The sequence below is a fragment of the Amphiura filiformis genome, chromosome 3, assembly GCF_039555335.1.
Source record: "Amphiura filiformis chromosome 3, Afil_fr2py, whole genome shotgun sequence".
Taxonomy (NCBI): Eukaryota; Metazoa; Echinodermata; class Ophiuroidea; order Amphilepidida; family Amphiuridae; genus Amphiura; species Amphiura filiformis.
Window position 1 is genome coordinate 73,207,572 of NC_092630.1, and position 27,974 is coordinate 73,235,545.

The 27,974-nt window shown below is 37.0% G+C and overlaps 1 protein-coding gene across 1 annotated transcript; it reads left to right on the forward strand.

The window, feature by feature from the left end:
* LOC140149100 (DNA-directed RNA polymerase II subunit RPB2) lies at positions 1-27,974 on the forward strand. Its single transcript, XM_072171267.1, has 23 exons — positions 1-180; positions 13,976-14,199; positions 14,615-14,727; positions 15,352-15,512; positions 15,845-16,062; positions 16,591-16,755; positions 17,043-17,239; positions 17,768-17,951; positions 18,610-18,732; positions 19,180-19,323; positions 19,851-19,990; positions 20,713-20,824; positions 21,199-21,353; positions 22,002-22,200; positions 23,056-23,321; positions 23,513-23,604; positions 24,127-24,255; positions 24,804-24,931; positions 25,655-25,744; positions 26,064-26,285; positions 26,614-26,774; positions 27,376-27,571; positions 27,789-27,974. The coding sequence occupies exons 1-23, from the start codon at positions 162-164 to the stop codon at positions 27,879-27,881; spliced, it is 3,531 nt and encodes a 1,176-aa protein (XP_072027368.1). The 5' UTR covers positions 1-161; the 3' UTR covers positions 27,882-27,974.

The following is a 27,974-nucleotide window of genomic DNA, read 5'->3' on the forward strand; positions in this document are numbered from 1 at the left end:
AACAAACAAATGGATAAAAAATGGCTTCTGATTGAAGCGAAAGAAGTAGGCAATCAAAGTTGTCTGAAATATCGTCTTGAATCTGCCACTACCAGTGTTTTATTCTCAACGTTTCTTATTCATTGCGTAGCTAAGACTTCAATCTTTCATATTCTGCAAAGATGTATGATCAGGACGAAGGTAATTTGTGAAATACTATGTATTCTCATGCGCATTTTGTTCTGTTTACATCCATTCAGCTGAAATACAGTCACTTGACTTGCCACCGGTGTTTATGCATGACATTTTAGTTGTACGCGCTCGCGCATGAGCACGGCATTTACAGCAGGAAATGGCGGGAAATTTCAACCATTATCGCGATACCGTACAAGACGCACCTGGTCACAGTTCCTTCCAAAGCTTCAATATCTTGTGTCCAATTACTTGAACCCGATATTATTTTTGTTTAAAAACGTTATTCCTAGAAGTTAGAAATGATTTTTCCTTGCTTAGGCTCTTCAAAATATTAAATTCACTTCATTCAAAAGGGTTCAAAATATGCAACATTTTATCATGTCAACACTGATTATAAGATAAAAATCACCTTTTTTGATCACAATTTTACATTTTTTCTGAGGTTATCCCACTGATTGGAATATTTTATTATGAAACAACGGCCTTTGATAAATACACTGAACCTTTAGTTTCTTTTCTCAATAGGTCGATTTAGATTTTAAAGGAAAATTGAATTTACCGGTATATTTTCTCTAACTTCTCGAATTCAATATTAATAAGTCTATGTTGATATATTTCCACCTCATCCACTCCATTAAATTTGAAATGAAATAATTTCATTGAAATGTATGAACTTTAATACTATTATATTATAAATCCGTCACAGGTAGGCGGCCTATCTGTAACTAGCCCCTTCTGAGGTGGTTTGTTTACAAACAAGTCAGCATGACATGACATGTGACACGAACCTGGCTAGCTAATCGAGGAAGAGCAGTATGGAACCAGAGTCGTATATGGAACAGAAATGTGTACATTTTCAGATGCCAAAATAGAGATTGAGTATTATTTTAAAAAATATCTGCATGACATACTGAACTCTAAATATTACAGTTTATTATGGCATTTAAATACACGCCCATGACGCTGAACAGCATTAAAATGCAGGCTGTTGTTTAATCACGAAGAAACTACGCCTCTGACCGACCACGTTACTTACGCTAGCCAGCGCCGGGGCGCTAGCTGTGAATCTCATGGCAGCCCGGCATGGCAGGTATATGGGGAATACGTAAAACCTTCATAATTAAATTTTAATAAATAAATAAATAATAAAGTATATTAAAAATGATTTATTGATTAAGGAAAACACTGACCCCTGCTGAAAACTGAAGCATTTCTCGGCAGCATGACTAGGGCCTATCCCGCATGTAGGCCTCCATCAACATCATTTCATGAAAATAATTTTCATGAAATGATGTTGATGTAGGCCTACATGAATAAACCTCATGTAAACCTTCATCAACATAATTTCATGAAAATGATTTTCATGAATGATGCATGATGTAGGCCTACATGCGATAGGCCTAGTAGGCCCAGTCATGCTGCCGAGAGCCACTGCGGGTAAAATGAGCGCCGGGCCAATTTCTGTGCTTTTAGGGACCGTTCACAAGCAATTGTAAGGGGGGCCTGATGCAAAAAAAACCCTTTAGAGACCTCGAAAATTTTTGGGGCCCCCCCCTTTTGGCATTAAAATTATGGGTCAACCCCATAGAAAAGCATTTTAACTCATTTTTTCTCGGAAAATTTGTCATTTTTTTCAGGGCCCCCCTTAGGAGGGTCAAAAATTTTCAGGGCCCCCCTTTTTGCATCAGGCCCCCCTAACAAATGTTTGTGAACAGTCCCTTATGGCCCCATTAACCTTGCCCATTAAGGTATGTTTTCTTTATTTTTTACAGGCACCCCCATAACCCCCTTGTCGGCAGCACTGAGTAGGCTTATTGATAAAGCTTAGGGGTGGTGCCATAATCATGTCTACCCCCAGGGTGGTCAATTGTCAAAAGGTCTGCCAAAATCACTTCCCACTTCACCTAGGGCGGGCGAGCTAGCGCAGCGGTAGTTCCCTCGCTTTGCACCACTGAGGTCTCGGGTTCAAGCCCCAGCGCCCCAAGGACTCATGTGCACTTGGTTTATCCCGATTCCATGCTCGCTCTGCAGAGTTTTCACCGGGATCTCCGGTTTCCTCCTGTATCACAAAAATCGGTGATTAGTTGTTTGGTTATCAAAAACTTCACCCAATGGAATTTGGGGAGCTGCACAATGAATGTTACAATCTAAATGCGGATAGGTGTGCGCCAGGGTTCGAATTCGGCTGTATCGCATAGCAGTTTGCTCCATATTTTGAAGTACCGTAACTGCTACCCAATTTTGAATTTGTATAGCACTTTTTATACTGCTTTATACGGAAGTATCCTGATTATGATGAATTAACCAAAAAACTGCAATGCAAAATTTTTAAACGAATTCGAACCCTGGTGTGCGCCGTTCGGCAGCAACCTAGTTGATGCAATCTGATTGTGATGATTCACCATTGCAGCGAAATTACAGCGCTTTGAGTCCTCTAAGTTCTGGAGAAAGGCGCTTTATAAATCCAAAATTAATTATTAATTAATAAACTCCTCAACAAAAGTTTGGAAAGTATTTTGAAGCATCTGTATCTCCAATTATTTGTGACATATTCATATCGTGTTGCATATCACTGTATAGCTACAATACTCCCTTTACAATGACACCCCATTTGAAACAATAACATTTTTCACGGCTGAGTACATGCCTTGTGGATGTAGTGGGGTCTCAAAATGAATTTGCCAAATTGACCATTATTCTGTGCAGCAAGCTTCAATCCCATAACTTCACAATCTGGGACCTAATGCAATCCTCCAAGATGACACCGCTCGCCCACATAGCCATGGTAGTCAACGACTACCTACAGAATATGGGAGTAGAGCCAAAATGGCCTGCCATCAGGCTAGACCCGGGGTCCAGACCTCAACCCGATTGAACACTTGTGGGACCAGCTTGATCGTGCTGTGCGTGCCAAAGAAGCCCATAGGCAACCACATTGAATGACCTGGGACGAATTCCTGTGGAAGAATGGAATTCCAACCCACATTAACGTGTAACCAGGTCGGTGAGCAGCATGAGGAGAAGGTGCCTGACTATTGTGGCTGCCTGTGGTTTTTCCACCCGCTATTGAGGTTAGTGGCTAGCTTTGTTTGAGCACAGAATAATGGTCAATTTGGCAAATTCATTTTGAGACCCCACTACATTCACAAGGCGGGTACTCAGCCGTGAAAAATGTTGTTTTTTTCAAATGGGGTGTCATTGTAAAGGGGAGTATTGTAGCTATCCAGTGATATGCAACACGATATGTATATGTCACAAATAATTGGAGATACAGATGCTTGAAAAAACTTTCCAAACTTTTGTTGAGGAGTTTATGTCTGGAGCAGTCAAGTTAGCTCAATCAATAAGGCGTTCGACTATGGTACGAGAGGCTGCGGATTCGAACCCTGGCGGTGCCTAGTATGCTCTTGTGGAAAAACATACTAAACTCTGGGGCTGATCCTGGTTGCGAACTTTATTTGTGGAATGTCTCATGAAGTAGCAAAGTCCCTGAATTGTGAAATGGTTTATGGAATGATGTTGGACCGTAGAAAAGTGGGGCGATGAGCACGAAATGCCCCTTAAAGTAAACATGTCTCTGAAACTATACATCTCACACTAACAATACTAACACATTTTTTTGATGACTTTGACCACAAATTTTTATTTTTCAAATATCTTAAAAATACAAGAATCTAAGCTAATTGAACAGACAGTAGTACTATCCAATTTTTTTTAGTGGCCCATATATAGCAGAGTTACTGCAGGGCTACAAGCTGGTAACTTCCATGCCATAACTTCAGAATTACTCCACAGCTACTCCATCACAAGCTACTGTATTATTATAGTGGAGTTACTCTTAAGTTATTGCACAGCTTCTCCAGCTTGGAATAGTCCTGCAGTATTGAACTCAGCTATCCATGGCTACCCAATAACTGGCCATATGAATATGGTTGTGTATGTTTATGATTGATGAGAGTGGTGATGCAGAGTGTGACAAAGTAAGGATTCACCAGAAGTTTGTTACACTTTCATAACATATTTAATTTTCTTCATGCATAGTGTATTCTACATCAATTTGAACTGCATATTTGGATGGTGAAAGCTTTTGTCATAAGAAAAGAAACAGGTCGTTGAACTTTCCACATAGGGTCAATTTTAAAATTACACAAATCCTGTTCAAAACCTACACTATCGTAATCCTCCTCTGGCAATAAAGATTCAGAAAAGTATACTTTGACATACCTATGATGTACGGTTAGGCCTAAAAATTGTTTGATTGGCGGTTAACCGACCGACCTAGAAATAAGCCTGACCCTAGACTTTTTCTTACTTTTTTTTGCAAAGAAATTTTAATTAATTAAAAAAATTCCACGACCTTTATCATACGCAATTTACAGCTTAAAATGTGTGCAAAATAAAAATTATTGACCGACCTACCCTAATTTTTTTTACGTTATGCCAATCAAACAATTTGTTTAGACCTTCATAGAGTTACGAGCAAAAGAGTAACATTGTGACGTCATAGGTCTAATGAAAATGAAATTTGTTTCGATTTTGATGAAAATGATCTCAAATTAGGGGCTGTGCAATAATTATGAGCCCTGGGGGAGGGTAAAATTGGGGAAAGAAATTTTTAGCGAGCGAAAAACAAGCGATTTTGGTGGGCGAGACAAGCGATTTTTGGCGAGCCGTTCAGATATTTTACCCCCCCCCCGGGGAGCTGATAATTATTGCTCAGCCCCTTATTGGTCTTCTTGCAGACAAAGAGAATAGTTCTTTTAATTATCTAGGGTGCTTTCTTATCCAATTTGATATCAATTTCAAATTGACTAAATTATAGAACTCAATAAGACTCGATGTGTATTATCCTTTTTTGAATTTTTGATGTGTTACCAAGGTAACAAAACATCCTATAGAGTGTATGCAATAAACCAGCCGGAACGGTATAACAATTGAGATGGCAGCCATGTTGGAGGACAGTTCTAAAATAGCTTAAGATGACAGAGGACAGGTCTCTAGATCGATTCCACATCCATTCATACCTATCACCTGTTTTAATGTATTATCATGCGATTTGCCCGTGGCACCTTATATGGAGACAGAATTTTATTTAAATGAGGATGACTCTGTCATGAGTGACGTCGTATTGCATACCCTCTATACTGCACAGGTTCACCATCGGTACTTGACTTTTGCAGTACAGCATTGTAATGTGTAGGTACTCTGTGTGTACCAGTCAGGTACCTTGGGGATGATGAACCTGTCCTGGCGGCCACAATAGGGATACATGTACATAGTGCAAACTATTATTTTTCTGATTTATCATAGAATGACATATAATTGGAGACCATTTCAACTTCGAGCATCCTCTGAACCCTTTCGACCTCGGGAACACCAGCTGGAACATTATTGTTTGTGTTTAAGAAAGTCCAAGCAATAAAGCAAATTTAACATGATTTGCACATCATTGTATAACATCCTTGTCCAGATGTGTCGTTATCATGCGATGACAATGTCACAATGTACACCAGCACCAACCCTCTTCATGAATGGAACAACATATCTTCGCTCAGTTTCTCTTGAACATCCATGTTCTTTTTCTGTGAAAATAGAGCAATAAAAGAAAATAAAAAAAAATTAGTAAATAAGCTTAAACTGAAAGTTGTTATTGTGTATATCAATTACAAATATGAATCACTGATTAACTTGATACTTAAGCTGACATTACTGCTAGGTTTAGGTGACAAAAAAACCCTGTTCTACAGGCCTGTCCTAGATTTTTGTGTCTTGGGTGTGTTTTTTTTTTAAAAAAAAAACTATGAATGGAGCAAGTGAAAAAAATTGAAAATTTTTTACAGATCTTAAAATTTACAGGTATTTTAAGGTCATTTGCACAAGAAAAATGCTCAACTGACAAACCTACATAGGTTTATTTCTGTCGCATTTGAGTATACAAATTGAAGAATCGTGGAGGAAAAGTGAACAAAATGACAGACCATACAGGCAAAAGCAGCCTGCCTATTCCCAATTTCAACAACACAATCTTGATGTCCATCATTTCTATTAAAAAGCAATGAGCACCAACTCGCTGTGTTTTTTAGTGAGTTTTGAGTACTTTCGTCACCACCTATCCCGGAATGTGGGAAAATGATGGCACTAGTAATTGTTGGTTATTTTGAACAGTCTATAATTTAGTTGAAGTGCAATTTTAGCAACAGTTTTGATCACGATGACCCCATCGTTATTTCGAAATACCCTTGCTATTATGGTGTCGTTCTTCATCAATTTCTAGCCTCAAAAGCTATTGGTGAGCAAATTCCCGGCAAATTGAAGCTAGACTACCAGGGTGCATTCTACCATTGCCAATCCCTGGGTTGTATAGGGTTGGAAATATTCCAACATGCTACAAGTTCCACCCCTAGAGTGCACCAACAGGACAACAGGTTAATTCCTGTTAATTAAAAATGTATGTAAACCCAGCTTACAGCCCCACATTTTCTAGGATGGGGGAATCTGGGATGATGGGGGTGAAGTAGGCCTACTTGAAATGAATTGCATGATAATATCATGATTAGGCAAAAAAATATTATTGTGTTGCCCTCAAGTGGGAAATTTGGGTCGGACGGTCGGATTTCTTTTTTTTTTATTCTCAAATATTAAATAATGCTTCTTCAATTAGGGACATTTGTCAATTTTGACTTCTGGATACCTGTTAGACATCAATTAAAGACTAGTCTTTCAATAAAATATTACTTTTAAGTGAAAAACATTGAGTTTTTGAACAAATCTGTAAAATTCATCATTCAAAAAAAAAAAAAAAAATGACCCTGATTTTTCAGGATTTAGGGTCGGACGGTTGAGGGCAAAACAATAAAAAAAATTTGCCTATAAACGCATGTCACACACATAACACATTTGATCGAGAAGTCTATCTTTAATACAGGCCACTGATAGAAACCAATGATTGATTATTATGGATTGAGCTTTGGAGCTACGTATCTCCAAATCATGTCAGAATCAGTCAAGCATAACACCACATTAGCAATGAAAATTCAGAAGTAAACAACAATGCAGATCACGATGGGTACAGCACCCGAAAAAGCTGCTCTAAATGACACATCATCAGCGAATTGTGAGCATGGTTAATCTCATAAAATAAAAATGAGCAAACTTTGGCTGCTCTGAAGATACAGATATGTCATCAAAATAAATTTCGGTACCCCGGTAACATTAAACTTAATAAAGAATTTTTTAATGTGTTTGAAAATTGGCGACGATTAAGTGACTGAAGTAGTTAATAGTTCCATGCTCTATCTCTGTCCAGTGTTCACACTCACTGTGTCATCGTGGATAGTAGACAAGTTCTAGATCAAATGACGCACAGACAGTAAGCTTACTTCAACCCAACAGAAGCCAGCTGCTCGGTCATAATATTTAATATTGCGCATCTCTGTGCAATATATGGTACTTCTAGGTACATCCACGGCCTTGCTAACGCATACATGTTTACAAATTCCGTTTACACACATACCCATTTACATGGCATAGCACTCAGAAATACATGCATGCCATTGAAATCGTATATTAAAAAAAATAAAAAGGACATTTTTTAACCTTGGGCCATTCATTAATTCAGCCTATTGAGAGCGTTTTTAGTCACTTGCATACAAGATCAGATATAAAAGAAGATGTACCAAGTGCCCAAAATCATGGGAAAAGTACAAAAGATTTGAAAATCCTACCGCTGCTACTGCCTTGTTGCAGCACGGTCAATCACAATGCAGAGCTCCGAAACAAGTACAGAATTTGGGTGCAAAGTAATGTACAATTTCAGGAAATGTTTATCGCTAATGATTAGACCGAATACATTTTAAGAATATCTTAGATCAAATAATTACCTTCGATTCAAAATGTAGTTACTCTTGCAATATTAACACCTTTTTGCAGCATTTTTATTCCACCACGGCTATTGTTTACGTGCAGACCGCCAGCATCCATCTTTAATTGTGTCAAGGGCATAGTCTCGTTACCAGTCGTTTTAAGCTCTTCGGTACAACTAAGTTGCGGATTTTACGCAAAATAAACAGCGGTGTTGCTAGCTCTTTGATTATTATTTTGTCGTGTTTGTATTGTAAATGTAAGGTGTTTTTTCAGAGATCAGTTATTCAGAATAAGCTGCAGCTCTATCGTTTCCAATTCTCTTTCCATTCATGCATAGCACATAAGTTTTTAAGTTTTAAAGCTGAAAATGAATTCATTTTTTTTTAAGCTTACCTAATTTTTTTTGCAATAAACCTTTGTTTGACCACAGACTGCATTACTGGCCTGTATCACGTTTCAGGGAAAGAACGTCTGTAGCACATACCTGTTTTTAATGACTTTGCAACAATGTTTCTATTGTCAGCAGTAACACCTTGCATTCATACTTTTGAGTTTGTATGGAGCACATTCGTACACATTATAAATAAGTGAAATCAGAATATCCTGAAAGGAATTTAGGTAACTAATTCAACGACACTGACCTCGCAGCAGCTAATGTTTTCATGTAAACATGGCGTCATTAGACATTTTTAGCCTTCGTTTCGTATCCTACTATCGGATCGTTGAAACAACAAAACCTCAACCCCCGGCCTCATTCACGAATTCACTCACCTTCCTACACCACCAGTTGTAATAAAACTCAAAACATCCCGTGTTATTCCTCAAAACTACATGTACCTTCATTAATAAAAAATTGAAATCCTAGTAGAAATCCATTATCGAAAATTGTTTGATATAAAACGTCAACAAAAGTAATTTTTCTGAAGAGTAGATACCATGTGTCAAAATGGCGGCTCGCAGTCGCATCCCCTGCTTTGTACATGTACCCAGGTCACGGTCTGTCTCACGTGACGAACAGTCGGGTCAGTGGACAGCGCAACCTGTCTGCTGCCATGCCGTAATATATGCACCTAATATGGGCATAATGGCTCCGCCCAATATACGGCGCTGTCAATCATCCTTATTCACAATCGCCTTTGTCGAACAGACTCTTACGCAGGTAAGAGCTCACGCTGTCCTCACTTTAGCGATAGGATCGACGAACGTCAGGCCGACACAATCTGGTTGTGTAGGAGACTATCATCGTGATGCCCACGTTGGAAACATTGGATTTACGCAAGAAATATTCATTGCCAGGGTGGCCATTTCTATGTTTGTACCGGGCAAGTACCGGACATTTTTCAACACGGAGCTAGCGGAGATTACTGCAAATTCGCATTTTTAACTTTGACTAAACTGTTTTGGAGTTAAGGCTCGCTAAAAGTAGACCATTTCGGGGGCTGTATTTGTTGTGCATGTCACATTGTCACGCTGAAGAATTATTGCCAGTGCTGTACGGTGCGACCAATTGAGGCGCATTGGCGACTAGATTTTTTCTGATGCGACTAAACTTTCAATCCTTGGCGCCAATGGCGACCAACTGTTGAAGCTTTTATTCGCCAGCAAATGCAAAACGTGTAAATAATGTAGTGTTCAATAGTACAAATGTACGGCTATGAATATCATGACATCTCAATGGGGACTTTCTGGAAAACATATCTATAGGCCTACACTGTACATGCTGTGTATGGAGCATGTAGATTGAGTACAGCAGCTATGATTCATTCAACGCAACATGTGGTTGTGACAGGGAAACCCCCTTAAAATTGAACGTAGATATAAACATTGTGGCAGAATGACTTCGAGAAAAGTTGGAATACGGTGCGTTGACGCCTCAGTTTTTTTACTTGGGAGCAAAATTTGGGCGCCTAAATTTATAAAGTTAGGAGCCATTGGCTCCTCAATCAGTTTTTGCACCGTACAGCACTGATTATTGCCATGCTCTAGTACACCGCCGTTCCGAAGAACGGCGGTATACATGTATACCTAGTTTGACAGAGAAGAGACAGAGAAGATGTAATAAAGAGGAGGGTCAACAGAATTATATCCTTGAGATAATCCCGTAGGTAATAATAATAATAATAATAAGACATTTATTAAGAGCGCACTAGTCTATTGCACACAGGGTTTGATTTAGAAAATAAAATTTACATGCACAACACTGATTTTTTCCTCAAAATGGGCTGAATTAACACAAAATTTTGCGTGCACAGGCAAAATTCTACATGCACAGAGCCAAAGTTACATGCATTTGTGCATGTAAAACGGGTTACCCCTCTAAATCGAACACTGATTGCACACCAAGGGGCCTCTAGGCGCCGAATACATAATACAGCATTTATAAAAACTACAAACTTAGCAATATACAAAATATGAATTTAACTTTAAAATTAAATAGATAAAATAAAAACTATGCATAAAAAGGCAGGCCAGCTGTACAGTACAAAAACAGTAAAAACACAACCATCTCCAATCCATCCAAAGGATGGAGACGCCTGTGTAAGAAGCATGAGAGACCCATCGATGTAGCACAAGTGCCAATCCGTGGGCCTCACATGCCCCTCAACATAAACAATGCAATTAAATATAATTTATAATAAAAATACACCCAAAGAAAACACTATTCTCATAAATAAGTAACAACATACTGTCAAAAATTAAACAAAAAACACAACCATCTCCATTGAAAGAATGGAGACGCCTGTGTAAGAAGCATGAGAGACCCACCGATGTAGCACAAGTGCCAATCCGTGGGCCTCACATGCCCCTCAAACAAAACCAATGCAATTAAATATATAAAAAATACACGCAAAGAAAACACTATTCTGAATAAATAACAACATGTCAGATAAATAAGCAAAAAACACAACCATCTCCATCGAAAGAATGGAAACGCCTGTGTAAGAAGCATGACAGACCCACCGATGTAGCACAAGTGCCAATCTGTGGGCCTCACATGCCCCTCAAACAAAACCAATGCAATTAAATAGGCCTATATAATAAAAATACACGCAAAGAAAACACTATTCTCATAAATAAATAACAACATGACAAATAATTAAGCAGATCCTGTCGCATCTATTCATAGTCCTTTATTCTCAAGTAGTTAGACATCCACTTGAAATAGCTATCTTGGTTAGTCTCGATGATGTTATGTGTGTGACCGCCCATGGTTGACCGATTTTCACTTCAGAATTGAACAAATTTCCAATGTTTCTATAGAGAATTTGTTAAAAAGTATGAAACACGTGTGTTAAGGACCTGCTGCTTGGATGGGATACCACATGTGGATAATACAAGAAAGAAATCGAGTGCTGTAAAATTTCCCCCCAAATCCACGGTTTTTTTGCAAATATATATAAATTTTTAAAGAAGAAATTTTTAGGATTTTTTAGAGAGGTGATGATTGTTGATCTTTTCTATTTTATAATTTTATGTACATGTATTTCCTGCAAACCTAATAAAGATATTCTGATAATTGAAAACATTCTTTATCATAAATAGTAGAGGCTGAAAGTGGCAACAAGCAGCAAAAATTATAATTTGCCATGGAACTTCAGTCATATTTTATCTGAAATCTGACAAGATGACAGGGTCTGCATGCATGGTGTGCATGGCATGATGACATGCACACACTGACCTATCCCTAAAAGCAGTTAGCTGCAACTTGTGTATTACACCCATCCCGGGTTCAAACCCCATTGTGGTATTCTATTGTAAAGCAGCTAAATAGGGTGATTCATCATTTACTTTGAATGAGTGGTCTCACACATATTTTGTTTGAGGATATCTTGATCAACCTCCTCTTTATTACATCTTCTCTGGTTTGACGAGCCTGGGGCAAATCCCAGAAATTGAGGAGGGAGGGGATGAGAACCAAAACATTAATTTTATACGGCCTAATATCATATGCAAAGTGTAGTGATGCTACCCAGAAATTAAATATTAGTGCTTGACATATCAAGTTACCCCTCATTTTGAAGCTTATGATGTTGCGGACGTAACAAAGTAACGCTAGAATTAAATATTCAAAGTTAACGAATTTTTCTGTCGAATGAAGTATTTTACTAATTTTATAAAAATTGAAGTCAAATTGTATTTTTTAGCTAAGTTTGTTTAATGTTTACATGAAATAACCCTAAATAAGGATATTTAAGGTATTAATCTTGATTAAATGCAGTGTTCGATTTAGAGGGGTTTTACATGCACAAATGCATGTAACTTTGGCTCTGCGCATGTAGAATTTTGCCTGTGCATGCAAAATTTTGTGTTATTCAGCCCATTTTGAGGAAAAAATCAGTGTTGTGTGACATGTAAATTTTATTTTCTAAATCAAGCCCTGATTAAATGCTAATTAATTGCTAATTAAGCGAATTCACTATATATTGCGATTTTTGTACTGGGAAATTCCTTTATTTGTTCATTCTTTTATGATTTTAAAAATAATTACCGGTATCTACATTTTTTGTAGTCTTCTAGAAGAAGAAAACTAAATGTAATTCTAAAATTAATAAATGATTTAAAATTGAAATATTTAATTAATGCTATCTTTATCTTATAATTAGCATATGTTTAAGTTCATAGGCTATGACTATGTCTACACTATACTTTTCCCATAGAGCACTGTGTAAAACCTGTAAAAAGCCCTCAAAATGCTGCCAACCTGCCCACCTTCTCCCTACTTGCGCTAAAATGCTACATGCCCTAGCCCCATGTGTTTGATATCATTGCAAAGAGGACCTTCCAATATGTCTAAAAATCACAATCATCAAAGATCATCAGGGGGGGTTAATCTTAAAAAATGGTTCACAAAGTCAAATATAAGTAATATTTACACTAAAAATGGCCCAAGCCATTTGGCTAATTTTAAAGCTTTTTCACCATTTTTTTGTCATTTTGGGGAATATATTGCTTACGAAATCGTTTCTAGATTATTTCCGATGCTTTACCCCCACAATGCAATGCGAGACCCGGAAATGTGCACAGGTGACAGGTCGCCATTTGTGGTAATTTCAACAATCGCAATTTTCAAACCACTAAATTCACAATTTATTTATGGAACTTTTCCAAGCTTTTATTCAAAATTTGAATTAATATTTAGTTAAAACATACTTTTAACTTCACTAGCATTAAATGCTAGCAAAATATTTCAAGTATTAATGGAACTAGGGCAATTCTCCGAAAGCAAGTTTTTACATGTTACAGAATAGCAGCACCGATTTACGTGTGCGGGGTGGCATCGCTACAAAGTGATAATTTGTGTTCATGCCATGCATTTAACTGCAATTTGGCATGTATGGCATATCAAATTCAAAACATATCAAATTGAAAACGTTTTCATTTTAAGGATTTGATGAGACAAGAAACTAAAGTTTACATTGCACAAATTCAATGTGAACTTGCTGGGCTTTTCTTGTGATTTAGAACTTAATCAAAAGAGGAATAAAAAGCTTTCAACATTTTCAATGAGTGGTGAATTCGGCGTGATTTCTTGATGATATTTGACTCATGTCAATTGTCATGCATGTGGAGCTTAAACACGGCAGCGAGTATCAATAGCCCAACAGACTACATGGACATAAAACCTATAGCCCGATGGAAAATTTAATAGCCATAACTATCACTTATTTCGACCCCTTTTTAGTCGAATGTGCTCTCAGGTCGCATGAAAAATACTGTGCAAACGTTGCAAGATCCAATTCCTTAAAACTCAGAAAAAGGGACCTTTTTAGATCAATTGGCATCCCCCACACTTTAAATGTAACCATCTGTAATTTATCTAGTTAAAGAATAGTTTTAATGGATAGTTGAAGTTGATAAAATAGTAATAGTCAACTAAAATAGTACAGATTTTGAGTACAGTATTTAAAATCTCAGTCTAATCTTTTGCACCCACCAGAAACGTATGAAGAAGATGACACAGATGAGATCACTCCAGACCGGTGGCAGGAAGCCTGCTGGATTGTCATCAGCTCATACTTTGATGAAAAGGGTCTGGTACGGCAGCAGTTGGATTCATTTGATGAATTCATTCAGATGTCTGTCCAGCGTATTGTTGAGGATGCACCCCCAGTAGACCTACAGGCAGAGTCACAGCACATGTCCACTGAGGCTGAAGTGGCAGTAAGTAATAATATGGTAGAAAGGTGATTAATTAATTTGCATTACCCAGGGTAATTTTACATTGTCCTTTTAAAAATCTTGTTTTCACAGTTTGATGCTGGATGCACTTGTCAGCCAGTTACATGTATTAATTATTGTGTGAATCCTTCCTGTCCTCATTAATCAGACCGGGCAGTCTTGTTTGTTACCAGCCACATTCCTACCCCATCTGTCATAGTAATTTGTCAAGTCAGTAGAAATGTCTTTAAAGATATTTACCTAAACATTTTTAACCTGCCATTATTTTACTTCTCAACAGTCGCTTAAATATGTTTACATCATTTTATGTAATTTCAATCTCCAGTCTTTCTGACTCTTGAACCTGTAATTGGTCTAAAATTAAACATTGAATGTTTATTTTTTGTTTGTTTTACAGACTCGTTACTTGCTGAAATTTGAGCAGATCTATCTTTCCAAACCAACACATTGGGAGAAAGATGGCTCACCCAGTCCTATGATGCCCAATGAAGCTAGATTACGAAATCTTACGTAAGTATTGGTAACCCATTGATGTGTGAATTGAGAAAGAGTTGAAAATTAATTCCATACATGTACATTGTATACAATTTTGCCTATGCACATCATAAGGCACATTGCCCAAAAATAATAAACTGTGTGTATATGGACTTCCTTGTAAAATTGTAACCTGAACTTGTTGTGAACATTACTAAAATTAACTTGGTGATCAGGGAGAGTTATTCAAAAATATATCAGTTGTTGAAATACTTATTGTCAGTATGACTTACGAAGTCTATACTGTCAAGTTGTGCATTTTGGTCAAAAACATGGTGGTGGAAATATAAGATACACACAGCCAAATTCTGTTCAGTTTCTTGCTTCATGTAAAATGAAAATGCAAAAGAAAAAATATTTTGCACATGTGCATTGAAGTTGAGGTATCAAATTAATCAGTTGAATTAAAAAACCAAGCAACAATATTTGAAATTGTCCCAGCTCAAAAAGACTTCAATCCATAAATTACCATTTACACCACTCCTTTACATGTTTTGAAACCAGATAATCTATAAGTGTAAAGCTCAAATAAGTTATTAACAAACAACCATTTGTGCTATTCCATCAACCTCATCTTATCCAATGTTATTGTTGTTACAGATATTCAGCCCCATTGTATGTTGACATCACCAAGACAGTAATCCGAGAAAATGAAGAACCACAAGAAACACAACACCAAAAAACATTCATTGGTAAAATTCCCATCATGTTACGGTCAACATACTGCTTACTCAGCGGTCTCACAGATCGTGATTTAACAGGTAAAGAGATTTGTTTTTATTATTAAAATGCAAGAGTGATCAATAGCCCATGAGGAGTGACACAGGTCAAGAAATAAATAGGCACTGGAAAAGACAACCACATGCGCCAATCAGTGGTTCACAGCAGCGTAGGGACAACAAGAGTGAAGGGGTACAGTAAAGCATCAGATACAAGAAATAAGATGCTTATGCACTCTGCTCTTGAAGGATGGTGCGCCGTTGGCAGATATGTCTCGGACTACTCCATCTGAAGTGAATTTGTAGTTGTTAAATGAAGAGAACATTAGCATTAGCTTTAACAATGTATCCATTGTTTAAATTTAACCATACAGAGTTGAATGAATGTCCGCTGGATCCCGGCGGTTACTTCATCATCAACGGCTCAGAGAAGGTGCTGATTGCCCAAGAGAAGATGTCTACCAACTCTGTGTATGTGTTCTGTAAGAAGGATGCTAAGTATGCATTCACAGCAGAGTGCAGGTCATGTCTGGAACATTCATCCCGTCCTACAAGTACTATATGGGTGCACATGATGGCTAAAGGTGGACAAGTGAGTAGTTGTACACATTCAACATTTATTTTATGACACAAGCTACAATAATCTGTTAGGCATGATTATGTGTACACGCAAGATACCATGCTAAGCCAATGCAGCACATGCTGAACTTCGAAGCTAGTGCCGGTTACTCAAGGTACATATAGACTGTAGTGGCCAAAAGTATTTGTTTTCATCAACTGAGCTCAACAGATAAAACATGAAATCCAAGGATCCCTGATTCAATATCTGGAATGTAGTTACATGTCCCCCACCCCTGATATATGAATATATTACAGTTTCTGTCAGCTTACAATACCAGTCATCTACATAAACAGTAAATAAACCCTTACGCAACCTTCATCCAAGATTCGGTGTTATTGGTTCCTCATTCGTTTTTTTAATCTGGCAAATCTCGGTTATTGTTCATAAGAATAGATTGACACATGTCATCATATTAATGCTGCATTTGTCTTCCCTCATAATTATTTCCACCTATTACCATTCACTTACCTAGATCACTTGCTTTTCACATCATTTCAGGGAGCCAGGAAGAGTGCAATAGGTCAGCGTATCTGTGCTGTGTTACCCTACATCAGACAGGAGATACCTATTATGGTGGTGTTCAGAGCGCTTGGGTTTGTGGCGGACAGAGACATTTTGGAACACATCATCTATGACTTTGATGACCCAGAAATGATGGAAATGGTATGTATATGTCATGTTATGTATTGTATATTTTATATAATTTACAAAAGTATTGTGTAGAAAGAATGTTTCTAGTTCACATTTCACATAAAATATGGTACACGGTAAGGCAGAGAGAGAAAAAAAAGAGAATTCATTAGAAATAGAGCTAAAGAGGGGAGATGGGAAGATAAAGAAACAAAGGTAGCCAACAATTCTTTGCTGAGCAAGAAAGGGGAGAACATACATCTTTGTAGAAAAGGGTAATTGTAATAAAGTAACAAATGTTGTATTGTGTCCTATTATAGGTGAAACCATCACTAGATGAAGCCTTTGTCATCCAAGAACAGAGCGTTGCCCTCAACTTCATTGGTACTCGTGGTGCCAAGCCAGGTGTAACCAAAGAAAGACGTATCAAATATGCCAGAGAAATCTTGCAGAAAGAAATGCTTCCCCATGTCGGCATCAGTGACTTCTGTGAAACAAAGAAGGCTTATTTCTTAGGGTAAGTATGTGATGATCAACTGATTGTCTCACTAACAATTTTGTAGATTAGTTTGCTTTCAAAAGTTATGCTCGGTACTAGGTGAATAAGTGGTTAGTACCATTTGTTAAGGGCTTCATGAAATCTTTTGAATCAAGAAGTTATCACTATAAATACAATTTACAATACTTCCAAATGCCATCAAAACTAGGGGCTATTACTGTTGAAATCCATACACCCCCTAAAAGACATGATGCACACAGGGTGTGTAGATTTCAAATGAAGTCGCCTATTCAGGTAACGCCATTTGAAATTCACACCGGAAGATTAATGTCATGTCTTCCATAGGGGGTTTGTGGATTTCAGTTGGAATAGCCCAATTTTCATGTCATTCAACAAGCAGTGAATGAACATCATTGCTCACAGACCTACCTCAATGTGTACAGATCTATGAAAGAAATGTTGAAAGTATTGCCTCTTACTGTAATTACTTGATTGAAACTTAACTAATGTCAAAATATAACTTTTTTCTTGTTCCCCAATCTACAGGTACTGTGTACACAGATTGCTCCTAGCTGGTCTAGGCCGCAGAGAGGTAGACGATCGTGATCACTATGGTAACAAGAGAATGGATTTGGCTGGTCCCCTTTTAGCTTTCTTGTTCCGAGGATTGTTTAAGAACCTCCTCAAAGAAGTGAGGTTATATGCACAGAAATTCATTGACAAAGGAAAGGTAAGTCACCAATAGTCATAGACTTGGAGGGTAGTTGACCAGATTTTTTTATAGAATGACCTTAGCTTGACTTCATGATGTGGTCTGTCCATAATTTAACATAAATACCAATTAAGTTCCAACAACTTCTTGTATTTTGATATCGCTACTATAACTACTCGGTTGAATGTACAAGAATGGCATGAGATATAATTTGAAATGTGATTCCAGCAGGAGGTGTGGAAAAGTACTGCTGGGCTTTTAATTATAAATGAAATTAATTTGTGGCCATTATGGAAGACTTAGCATGCATGTAGCTCCTTGAGCATACAACTGTGCCATACATTGTGTACAAAATGATGTCTGCTTAGGTATGTTCAGCAATGGCTACAATTATATGAAACTACTGTAAATGAAAATATGCTCCAACAACCGAAAGTGATTTTGGCTAAAATAAGTTTTGTAAGTAGGCATGTAAGGTGTCTGTGAAAACTTTTTTTGTTAAAACAAATTTAAAAATCACTGAATGTCCTGTTAATATTTTCCAATGCGCTTATTAAAGAAGATTGCAGAAGTAAAGAAACTGCAAAGAAAAAAATGACTACATAATATTAATCTGCATTCTGCAGTGACCAGTTAGTGTGTAAAGTTGATGAATACTATTTATTTTGACTTACAGGATTTCAACATAGAGTTAGCCATCAAAACTCGCATCATCACAGATGGGTTGAAGTATTCACTGGCTACAGGCAACTGGGGTGATCAGAAGAAAGCCCATCAGGCCAGAGCTGGTGTATCACAGGTAAGTGATATTGCACCACTCGAATCGATGCAAATGTGTGCATAAATATTATTGTGATGATCTTATCATGATACTGACTCGAATGTGTAAGGTTCCAAGGTTAAAAACAAATCAAACTGAACTACTATCATATCATGTTATTACATCTGTTTTTACAGATGTAATAACATTGCGAAAACAGATGTAATAAAATGATATTAAAAGCATCTTGTAGCTTACTTCATTTGAATACAGAAAAAGTAAATAAAAGTGGTTAAAACCATATTTTAGTTCTTACGTCTGAACAATTGATAAAATTTGAAATAGAGACATATTTCTTAGATTTTGTAACAAGCTTTCTCAATATATATCATGTGTTCCTTTTAGGTGTTGAACAGACTAACCTTTGTGTCTACATTATCACATTTGTAACAAGCTTTCTCAATATATATTTTGTGTTCCTTGCAGGTGTTGAACAGACTAACCTTTGTGTCTACATTGTCACATTTGAGACGACTCAACTCACCCGTAGGTAGAGATGGCAAGTTAGCGAGACCACGTCAATTACACAACACACAATGGGGTATGATATGCCCTGCTGAAACACCAGAGGTAAGGGGATGCACAAGGGTGCACAGACAGACAGGTTTGATATAGGTCAAACTTCTGTGAATCCCTAAATACTTGATCTTATAATTGGAGATGACATTTTCCTTACCAAGGAATTTCTTTCATGCATTAAACTATTTAGAAATTAGATATATTGACAACAATTTCTTACACTTACTTGGTGTGCTTCCTTTCTACCTTGATTTTGTAAACAAGTTAAATCATGGAAAAACAAATGCAATAAATGGCTTCTAACCTTTCTTATCCAAGTATGATAGGGCTAAACAGTGGCCGCTTGAGTGCAAAATCTGGAAAAATTAATTTTGTGTAATTTTGAATTGTCAGAAAAGTACTGATAATAAGAGTTTATATAACTCTGTAAGAATGAACTTGGTTCTTTTAAAAATGTTGGAGATAACAAATATTGGGCCTTGGATATATCTGTATAAAAGAGGAATACACTAAATGATAGGCAGTTGCAGAGATAGTGGTAGTTACCAAGTGGTTCATCTTTCTTATTGCTCATACAGGGACATGCTGTAGGTCTTGTTAAGAATCTAGCCTTGATGTCTTACATTAGTGTGGGCTCACAACCAAGTCCTATCTTGGAATTCTTGGAGGAGTGGAGTATGGAGAATCTGGAAGAGATTGCACCATCTGCCATCAATGAGTAAGATTTTCAATAGATGCCTTCAATTCTTTTGCTTAACAATTTAGTTCATCAATCAAATTATCACAGAAAATATATACTAAATCATAATGACAGTCACAATCTTACAAAATGTATATTATATACTTTAACCCTAACAACCTAAAGACTTTTTGGCGACTGGAAGGGAAAGAAGGAAGGAATAAAGAGATAAAACAAACAGAAGTTTTTTGATCTGGTGGGATTCAAACCCGAGATCCCTCGCATGCCAAGCACTAGGCTGACCACCTGCTTTCCGCTTGCCTGGCCAGCGAAAGCGTGCCTATATATCACTTAGGATGATTGCGTCATCACATCACCTGGGATGCACACGCGCGCAATGCATATATGAAGTAGGATTTTGTAGTACTTGGTTCTGATAGGGTTAATAAAAAAAACAATATAATAATACTTCAGTAAGTGAAGGCAAACTTGGTATGTATCAAATTTTACAAATAACAAACAAAATGTATTACATAGAAGTACAAGTCAACTGATGGGATAGTGATCATTTAATATGCGAGAGGGTTTGTTTGCTTTGTTTTGAAGGTATTGTTTATTTGAAGCATTTATGAATATTTCCAACTCTGAATCTTATGAAAATGTGCGCAGATGAATAGTCCTTAAATGAAATCTTTTCTGTTATATTTACTGCATAATGAATTTTGTTGCATTGATGGTCTTTGTTTGCTTTTATTCCTCAGAGCTACCAAGATCTTTGTGAATGGTTGTTGGGTGGGTGTCCATAGAGATCCAGACCAGCTGATGAACACACTCAAAAAACTCAGACGTCAGATGGATATCATTGTGTCAGAGGTATGTACCAATGAGTACTACGCTATTATTATTATTTTATTTTATTAATCTAAGTGATTAATCAAATTAATGAATTCAACAGATCACATTTTTGCATGTATATTCAATAACCTGTTTATGCTACTGCATTTGAATTGATTAGATTTAGTGCAAACGGGTACAGTACATGTTTGCATGTACATTTTATAATTGAGTTAATTTGAATTGAGTGATTACTTTAAATTCTAACATGAACTAAGTGATAAATCAAATTCAATTAATTAAACAGAAGATCATACATTTAGATGAATATTCTAAAACCTGTTTACACTACAGCATTTGAATTGAGTGATTAGATTTAATGCTAACATCAACATTGATCTATTTGTAACCAGGTATCCATGGTTCGAGACATCAGAGAAAGGGAAATCAGGATCTACACAGATGCTGGCCGAATCTGTAGACCACTTCTAATTGTAGAAAGCCAAAAATTACTGCTAAAGAAAAGACACATAGACATGTTGAAGGAAAGAGAGTACAACAACTACAGGTAATGGATTGCCAAATGCTTCCTAGATCTGCCTAACATTAATTTATAGTAGTGCACAGAATGTAGCAGTCAAGTAAGCTCAGTCAGTAATTAAAAGTTTGATCCTGACAGTCCGGTTAGTTTTTGTGTGGAGCTACTTAAATCTTTGTGGACAAAGCTTAATGCTAATTGTCCCAGTTTTATCCATGCAAAACTCTAGGAGCTTATGTTGGCTGTGAAGGCTTAATGTTGCATGTCTAGGGTATCACATGTTATCCGCAAGTCCTCAATTTTTGTTAAATGAATTATGAAGTGATTTACATTGACAGTGGCAATTTGTAAGCTTACATAGTTTGCCTTAATTATGTACGTGATGAATAAAATGCATTAAAACTTGGACAATTCACTGTAACTCTCCTCCTTCCCTTCACTTCCAAGCAGTGTTTAACTTATACCACAGTCCTCTAAATGTCATTATTATTTGCTAAATTTGTTAAAAACTGGCCTGTGTAAATATAAATGTCTCCATTTGAAGGGGTGAGATTGTAGAGGATTGAAGTTTTCCTTTCATAGTGCAGCATGATTTATGTTGTCCCTTATATATTGTTTCAACATATACCATACACTGACTGATTGTGTGAAATGCTATCCATTTTATTCACTTATCAGTTGGCAAGATCTCGTGGCCAGTGGTGTGGTCGAATACATTGACACCAACGAGGAAGAGACAGTTATGTTAGCCATGACCCCAGATGATCTTCAGCTGGAGAAAGGATCATACTGTTCTACATACACACATTGTGAGATCCATCCATCCATGATTCTTGGTGTGTGTGCGTCTATTATTCCATTCCCTGATCACAATCAGGTAAGACTATGCATTGGCATGTTGGTACTTGACATCCTGACATGACATCTTGGATGACCATGACTTACAGGTTAATAACTGCTTTTTACTTGTTGATTGAGAAATTGAACAAAATAATGCGCAGTGTGCATTGCACACATACCAGAATTGTATGCGTACGTGTTTGCCGACAAACGAGGACACACACAAGATTTTTCACCCTAAACTGTGGACCTACTTCCAACCGAGGACTGTCCTCGGTCTCAAACTGCTGCAAAAGACCTCAAATGCATGCTAGATGCTTTAAACGCTATTTGCCTGAAACCGAGGACCACACGTGTAAAAACTACCGTCCATGCAGGGTGATGGCTAAAATTCCGCTTTTGTATTATACACAAAAAAAATCCGCCATTTTAGTCCACGGTTAGGCGATGAAAACATCATACACACGTCCTCGGTTAGAAAGCAAAACACAATGTCCACGTTTGGAGGCAAACACAGACAGGGGTGTGTCCATTAGACTCATCAACATCTCAGTACAAATGCATTACTTTATTCAACTTCTCAAGCAACAAGTAATCAGCAGTTTTTAACTTATTTCATACAGGAGAAAAGATCCTGTGATTCTGGCTATTTTTATAACACAACTTTCAAAAATTGTTGGAAAATACAGCAACTATAAATGCATCCTCCTCCAAGGATAATGAATCAATCCTATGTGACACAAATTCTAACTGCTTTTCTGATAAGCTGCTATACATAGGAGTGTATGAATCCAAATTAAGATTGTGTATAATAAAGTAAATTGAGCTTATACTGTGTAGAAAAGTTCTTGTGTTTGTATAAATCAAGCTTATTGTTTTCTTTCCATTGCAGTCACCACGTAACACCTACCAGTCTGCTATGGGTAAGCAAGCCATGGGAGTGTACATTACAAACTATCACATCCGTATGGACACGTTAGCCCATGTGCTATTCTACCCTCAGAAACCACTGACAACAACACGTTCTATGGAGTACCTACGCTTCAGGGAACTTCCCGCTGGAATCAACTCAGTAGTAGCGATTGCATCATACACAGGCTACAACCAGGAAGATTCTGTCATCATGAATGCATCAGCTGTCGACAGGGGCTTTTTTAGGTTGGTATATATTTCTGTGCAATTCCACACTCAAGATTAATATTTGAGTAAAATTGTATTAGACTTTGAAGATAAACTTCCTGTAGACCAATCATATCATAAGTTAACAATACTTAATTAAGTGTGCAAAATAAGCTCCATTGTACAAGTGTAAAATTTTGTTTTTTTTCTATGTCTTATTTCATGTACAGATCTGTGTTTTATCGGTCATATAAAGACTCAGAAACCAAGAAGATGGACCAAGAGGAAATATTTGAAAAACCAACACCAGAACATGTGCAAGGTATGTTGAAATTGATGATATATTTTGGTTCACTTCAAGTTCGGTAGTGACGTCAATGCTTTTTCGCAATTGCGCCCCAAGCGTGCCGACATATCGCTCTTGTGCCTGTGAGTGTACACTTTGCGTGATTAACTTGACGCGCGCGGTTCACTGCATAGGCCAACGAAATACGCACATATGTCACTACCAAACTTGAGGTGAACCAAATTATAGTAGTACTATTAGTTAGTACAACATAATTCATCTTCTCATAGCTTATGATGTGGCAAAGGTTTTGCCATATTTTCAGTCAAAATTAAATTTAAATTACTTTTACAGTTAATTAAAAAGGGGACACTTACACAGTTGTCACTTAAATTCTGTAGGGAGCACTTGGAGGAGGGGCACTAATTTGGTGTAATACAGTAGTGACTTGAAGGGAAAAATTTAAAACAATTGAATTATTCCTGATACACAAAGAAGGAGCTGTCATCTGTTGATAGAGACTCACTCACTTAGCGTATCTCATTTGTATTTCTGTAGGCATGAGACCGGCAGTGTATGAGAAGTTGGATGATGATGGTATCATTCCACCAGGCAGTCGAGTATCAGGTGATGATGTCCTCATAGGCAAGACTATCACGTTACCAGAGAATGAAGATGAGGTGAGATGTTTGTGTTATCAGTATGCTGACTCAAGTTGTTGGCCTCATTTCATAACATGTGTACTTTGTGTAGTATAACACTTTTGTAATGGTATGTTTCTGTATATAGCTATTTTAAGCTGGTGTTTATTTTGGAGACTGACAATAGGTTTGGACAGTTATAATGGGTTTCAAACTTTTGTGAAATGTGACTGTAGATGATGGTCTTTTACCCGTTTATAGAACTGAATATTTTGTTTCTTCAAGAAATTTTGTTTGTGTAATACTTTTTGTGCACATTTCTTGTGGTTCTGGTATCTCATCATTTGGGCCTACTACTACTGCAAAATTTTTGTTGAAGTTTTGAGCAGTTTTCAGGGTTAGCCAATTGTATATTTTCTTTGTCCATGGAATTTTCTTTCTAGGCAAGGAGTGCACAAATTTGCATTATATACATGTAACTGAAAGAATTGAAGCTTAAATTAAAAGTTCTTATAACATCTGGTTAGAAGTGATTCATGTGATGATACAAAAATCAAGTGTTGATATAATGTTTGATGATATTTTTGTTTTCAGTTGGAAGGTACAGTCGTCGTTTTTCCAAGCGTGATTGCAGTACTTTCATGAAGCGTACAGAGACGGGTATTATTGACCAGGTTATGGTTAGCATCAACCAGGAGGGCTACAAATTCTGCAAAATCAAGGTATAATGTTGTTCATCATTTTTACCATTTATTTCAAAAGAGTAACATGTTAGGAAACTAGCAGTTACAGCTTGTTTGATAACTAGAAATTTACCATTATGCATTGTCATGATATTATCTGCCCATATCATTACCAGGGCTTACCTTTTGGTTTTAATTAGACTACAATCTTGTAAAAAAGTACTGGTAACACTTGGCACACTCTGTCGAAATTCCATGAAGAATTAGTTAAGATCATGGATGTATATTGTATTTGGGAACATACATGACATCTACAACAATGATTTAACCTTCCCCTCTCCACATCAATCAATGTTGGAACACATTGGTAAACTGCTGAAAACATTGGTATTTCTCAAGATTGTTCAGGGGAGAGGGGTTGACAGTTTTCTTTTCTTTGCACGAAAGTCTTCCAAGACTTTTTACAAGATTGTAGTTATGTAATTCCTAACATGTCTGTCAACATTTGAACTTTGTTTTGATATTTTAAATGATTTAGTATTACCATACTTTTGTGGTAAATTTCTTTTAAAATTCAGTCTCATTTGAATAGTTGAATTGCAATTGCAACCAATAAGTCATAGCAAGCACTTTGGGAACCTTTGTGTAGTGGCAATGTTTGCAGTCACATAGTGAGCCATTGGCATTCCGTTTATTTGAATTTATTTATTCATTAATATAATTGATCAATGCTAATTTACTGAAATGTTCTTTTTACTTCAGGTGCGATCAGTGCGTATCCCACAAGTTGGCGATAAATTTGCCAGTCGTCACGGACAAAAGGGTACATGTGGTATGAAATACAGAGTAGAGGTAAGTGACTTGGGATTGCTGATCTTTCATAATCAAGATATACAATGAATAATCAGAATGAGCAGTCTGATACTGCTGAAGGACCTTGCTGAATACTATAAACATGTAATGTTTCAAAGCTTAGACATTGAACATGATTATGTATTTAATTAGGTTGTATTGACATATTTTTAACTGGGGAAAAGTATGGTTTGCAATTCTTCATAGCATATGACAAAATATGCCAAAAATCGAAATAAATGAAGCATTTTGATGACAGCCTAATATGTCTTACAGGGTCATGTTTAACATTAAACTTGTGTGATTTTCTTTTTTGCAGGATATGCCTTTCACAGTTGAAGGTATTGTACCAGACATCATCATCAACCCCCACGCTATTCCCAGTCGTATGACCATTGGCCATTTAATTGAGTGCCTACAAGGCAAAGTCTCAGCAAACAAGGGAGAGATTGGTGATGCTACACCGTTTAATGATTCCGTCAATGTACAGAAAATCTCCCACTTGCTACAGGAGTATGGGTATCAGCTTAGGGGCTACGAGGTATGTGCGATATGAAATGCTCAAAATTAATTGTTTGGCAATGAGTGTGATTATGGCATTGTTGTTATTTACAAGTGACAAATCAAATACTTTTATTTAAATCTCAAAATAGTTGAAGCATTAAAATCTATTTGCAGATGTTTATCAAGTTGTGTGAGTTCCAAGTGCTATTACAATCTCACATTGACCAAAAGTTTCATATGGGTTCTTCAGATGTGGATGTCAAATGTTGCATCTATATAGGTTACCCCAAGAGATCTTCACAAACATAACCACCATGAAATAGGGTAAGAACACTGTGTGTATATTTTCTTATTGCATTCTGCAGGTGTTGCACTGTGGACACACAGGTCGTAAACTAGGCACCCAGGTCTTCTTAGGTCCTACTTACTACCAGCGTCTCAAGCATATGGTTGACGACAAAATCCACTCTAGGGCTAGAGGACCTGTACAAATTCTCAACAGACAACCTATGGAAGGCAGAGCTCGGTAAGTTAATGTTTGTACTATGGAGCCAAATTGATCTATTGCTGTGTCTGTTTTGATCAATTTTAGAGGTAGAGTTTCTACTCGGGGTAATGAAGTAATGAGATGTATTGTTTGTTGCTGATGTTACATTTGCTAAGAGACAGTATAACAGTTACCTTAAATGGTACACATATTGTAGAAATGAGAAACACAATGCCTCATATTAATTTTGCCAAATTAAGGTTGAATTTACACTTCATCCCTTGGCAGTGTATTCACTTGCATGAGTAAAAGACGTTCAATTTTTCTAAAATTAGTAGCAAGAAGTAAATAAATAGCAAACTAAAAGATTAAAACGAAAGACTGATTGGTCAGTGCTGTTCATGGAAAAGCGACATCGTTTATGCAAAAACCATGGTTATCAATCTATCAGCACCCCGCTCATCCGGTGATCCCTCCAAGAGGAAGGTACTTTTTCAAAAGCTTAAATTGTGTTGCTGTTTGAAATTTGTTTCTATATCTGTGCCCGTGTTAAATTTATTGTATCCTTGTTACCAATTTGAGTTTGGGGATTTTCCACATTTGAAGAGATGATTAATTTAATAATCTGTTTGTATGACAGCGATGGTGGCCTGCGATTTGGTGAGATGGAACGTGATTGTCAAATAGCCCACGGTGCAGCTCAATTCTTACGGGAGCGTCTCTTTGAGGTATCTGATCCATACCGTGTACACGTATGTAACCTGTGTGGACTCATGGCCATAGCTAACCTACGTAACAACACATTCGAATGCAGAGGTTGCAAAAATAAGACACAGGTAAGGAACACAATGTGCAAAAGACTTAAAAACATTTTAAAAATTGCAAAAAGGTATGTGCTTTATGATGGGTTGATTAGTGTTTTTCATGTTTTTAATGTATTTGAAATAAAATTAAGTTCAAGTACTAATATTTGTTGACCCAATTCAGTCAGACATATTTAGTATAAAAACAATTGAATTAAAGCAGGATCTTTCTTTGTTTCTTTCCTTTCAGATCTCTCAGATTCGCATGCCATACGCCTGCAAACTGTTGTTCCAGGAACTTATGGCAATGAGCATAGCACCAAGAATGATGGTGTGCCCCTGAAGTTACCATTAAAGTTTGTATCAACTGGACATTGCACCAAGAATGATGGTATGCCCATGCAGTTATTATTAAAGTTTGTGTCAAATGGACAAA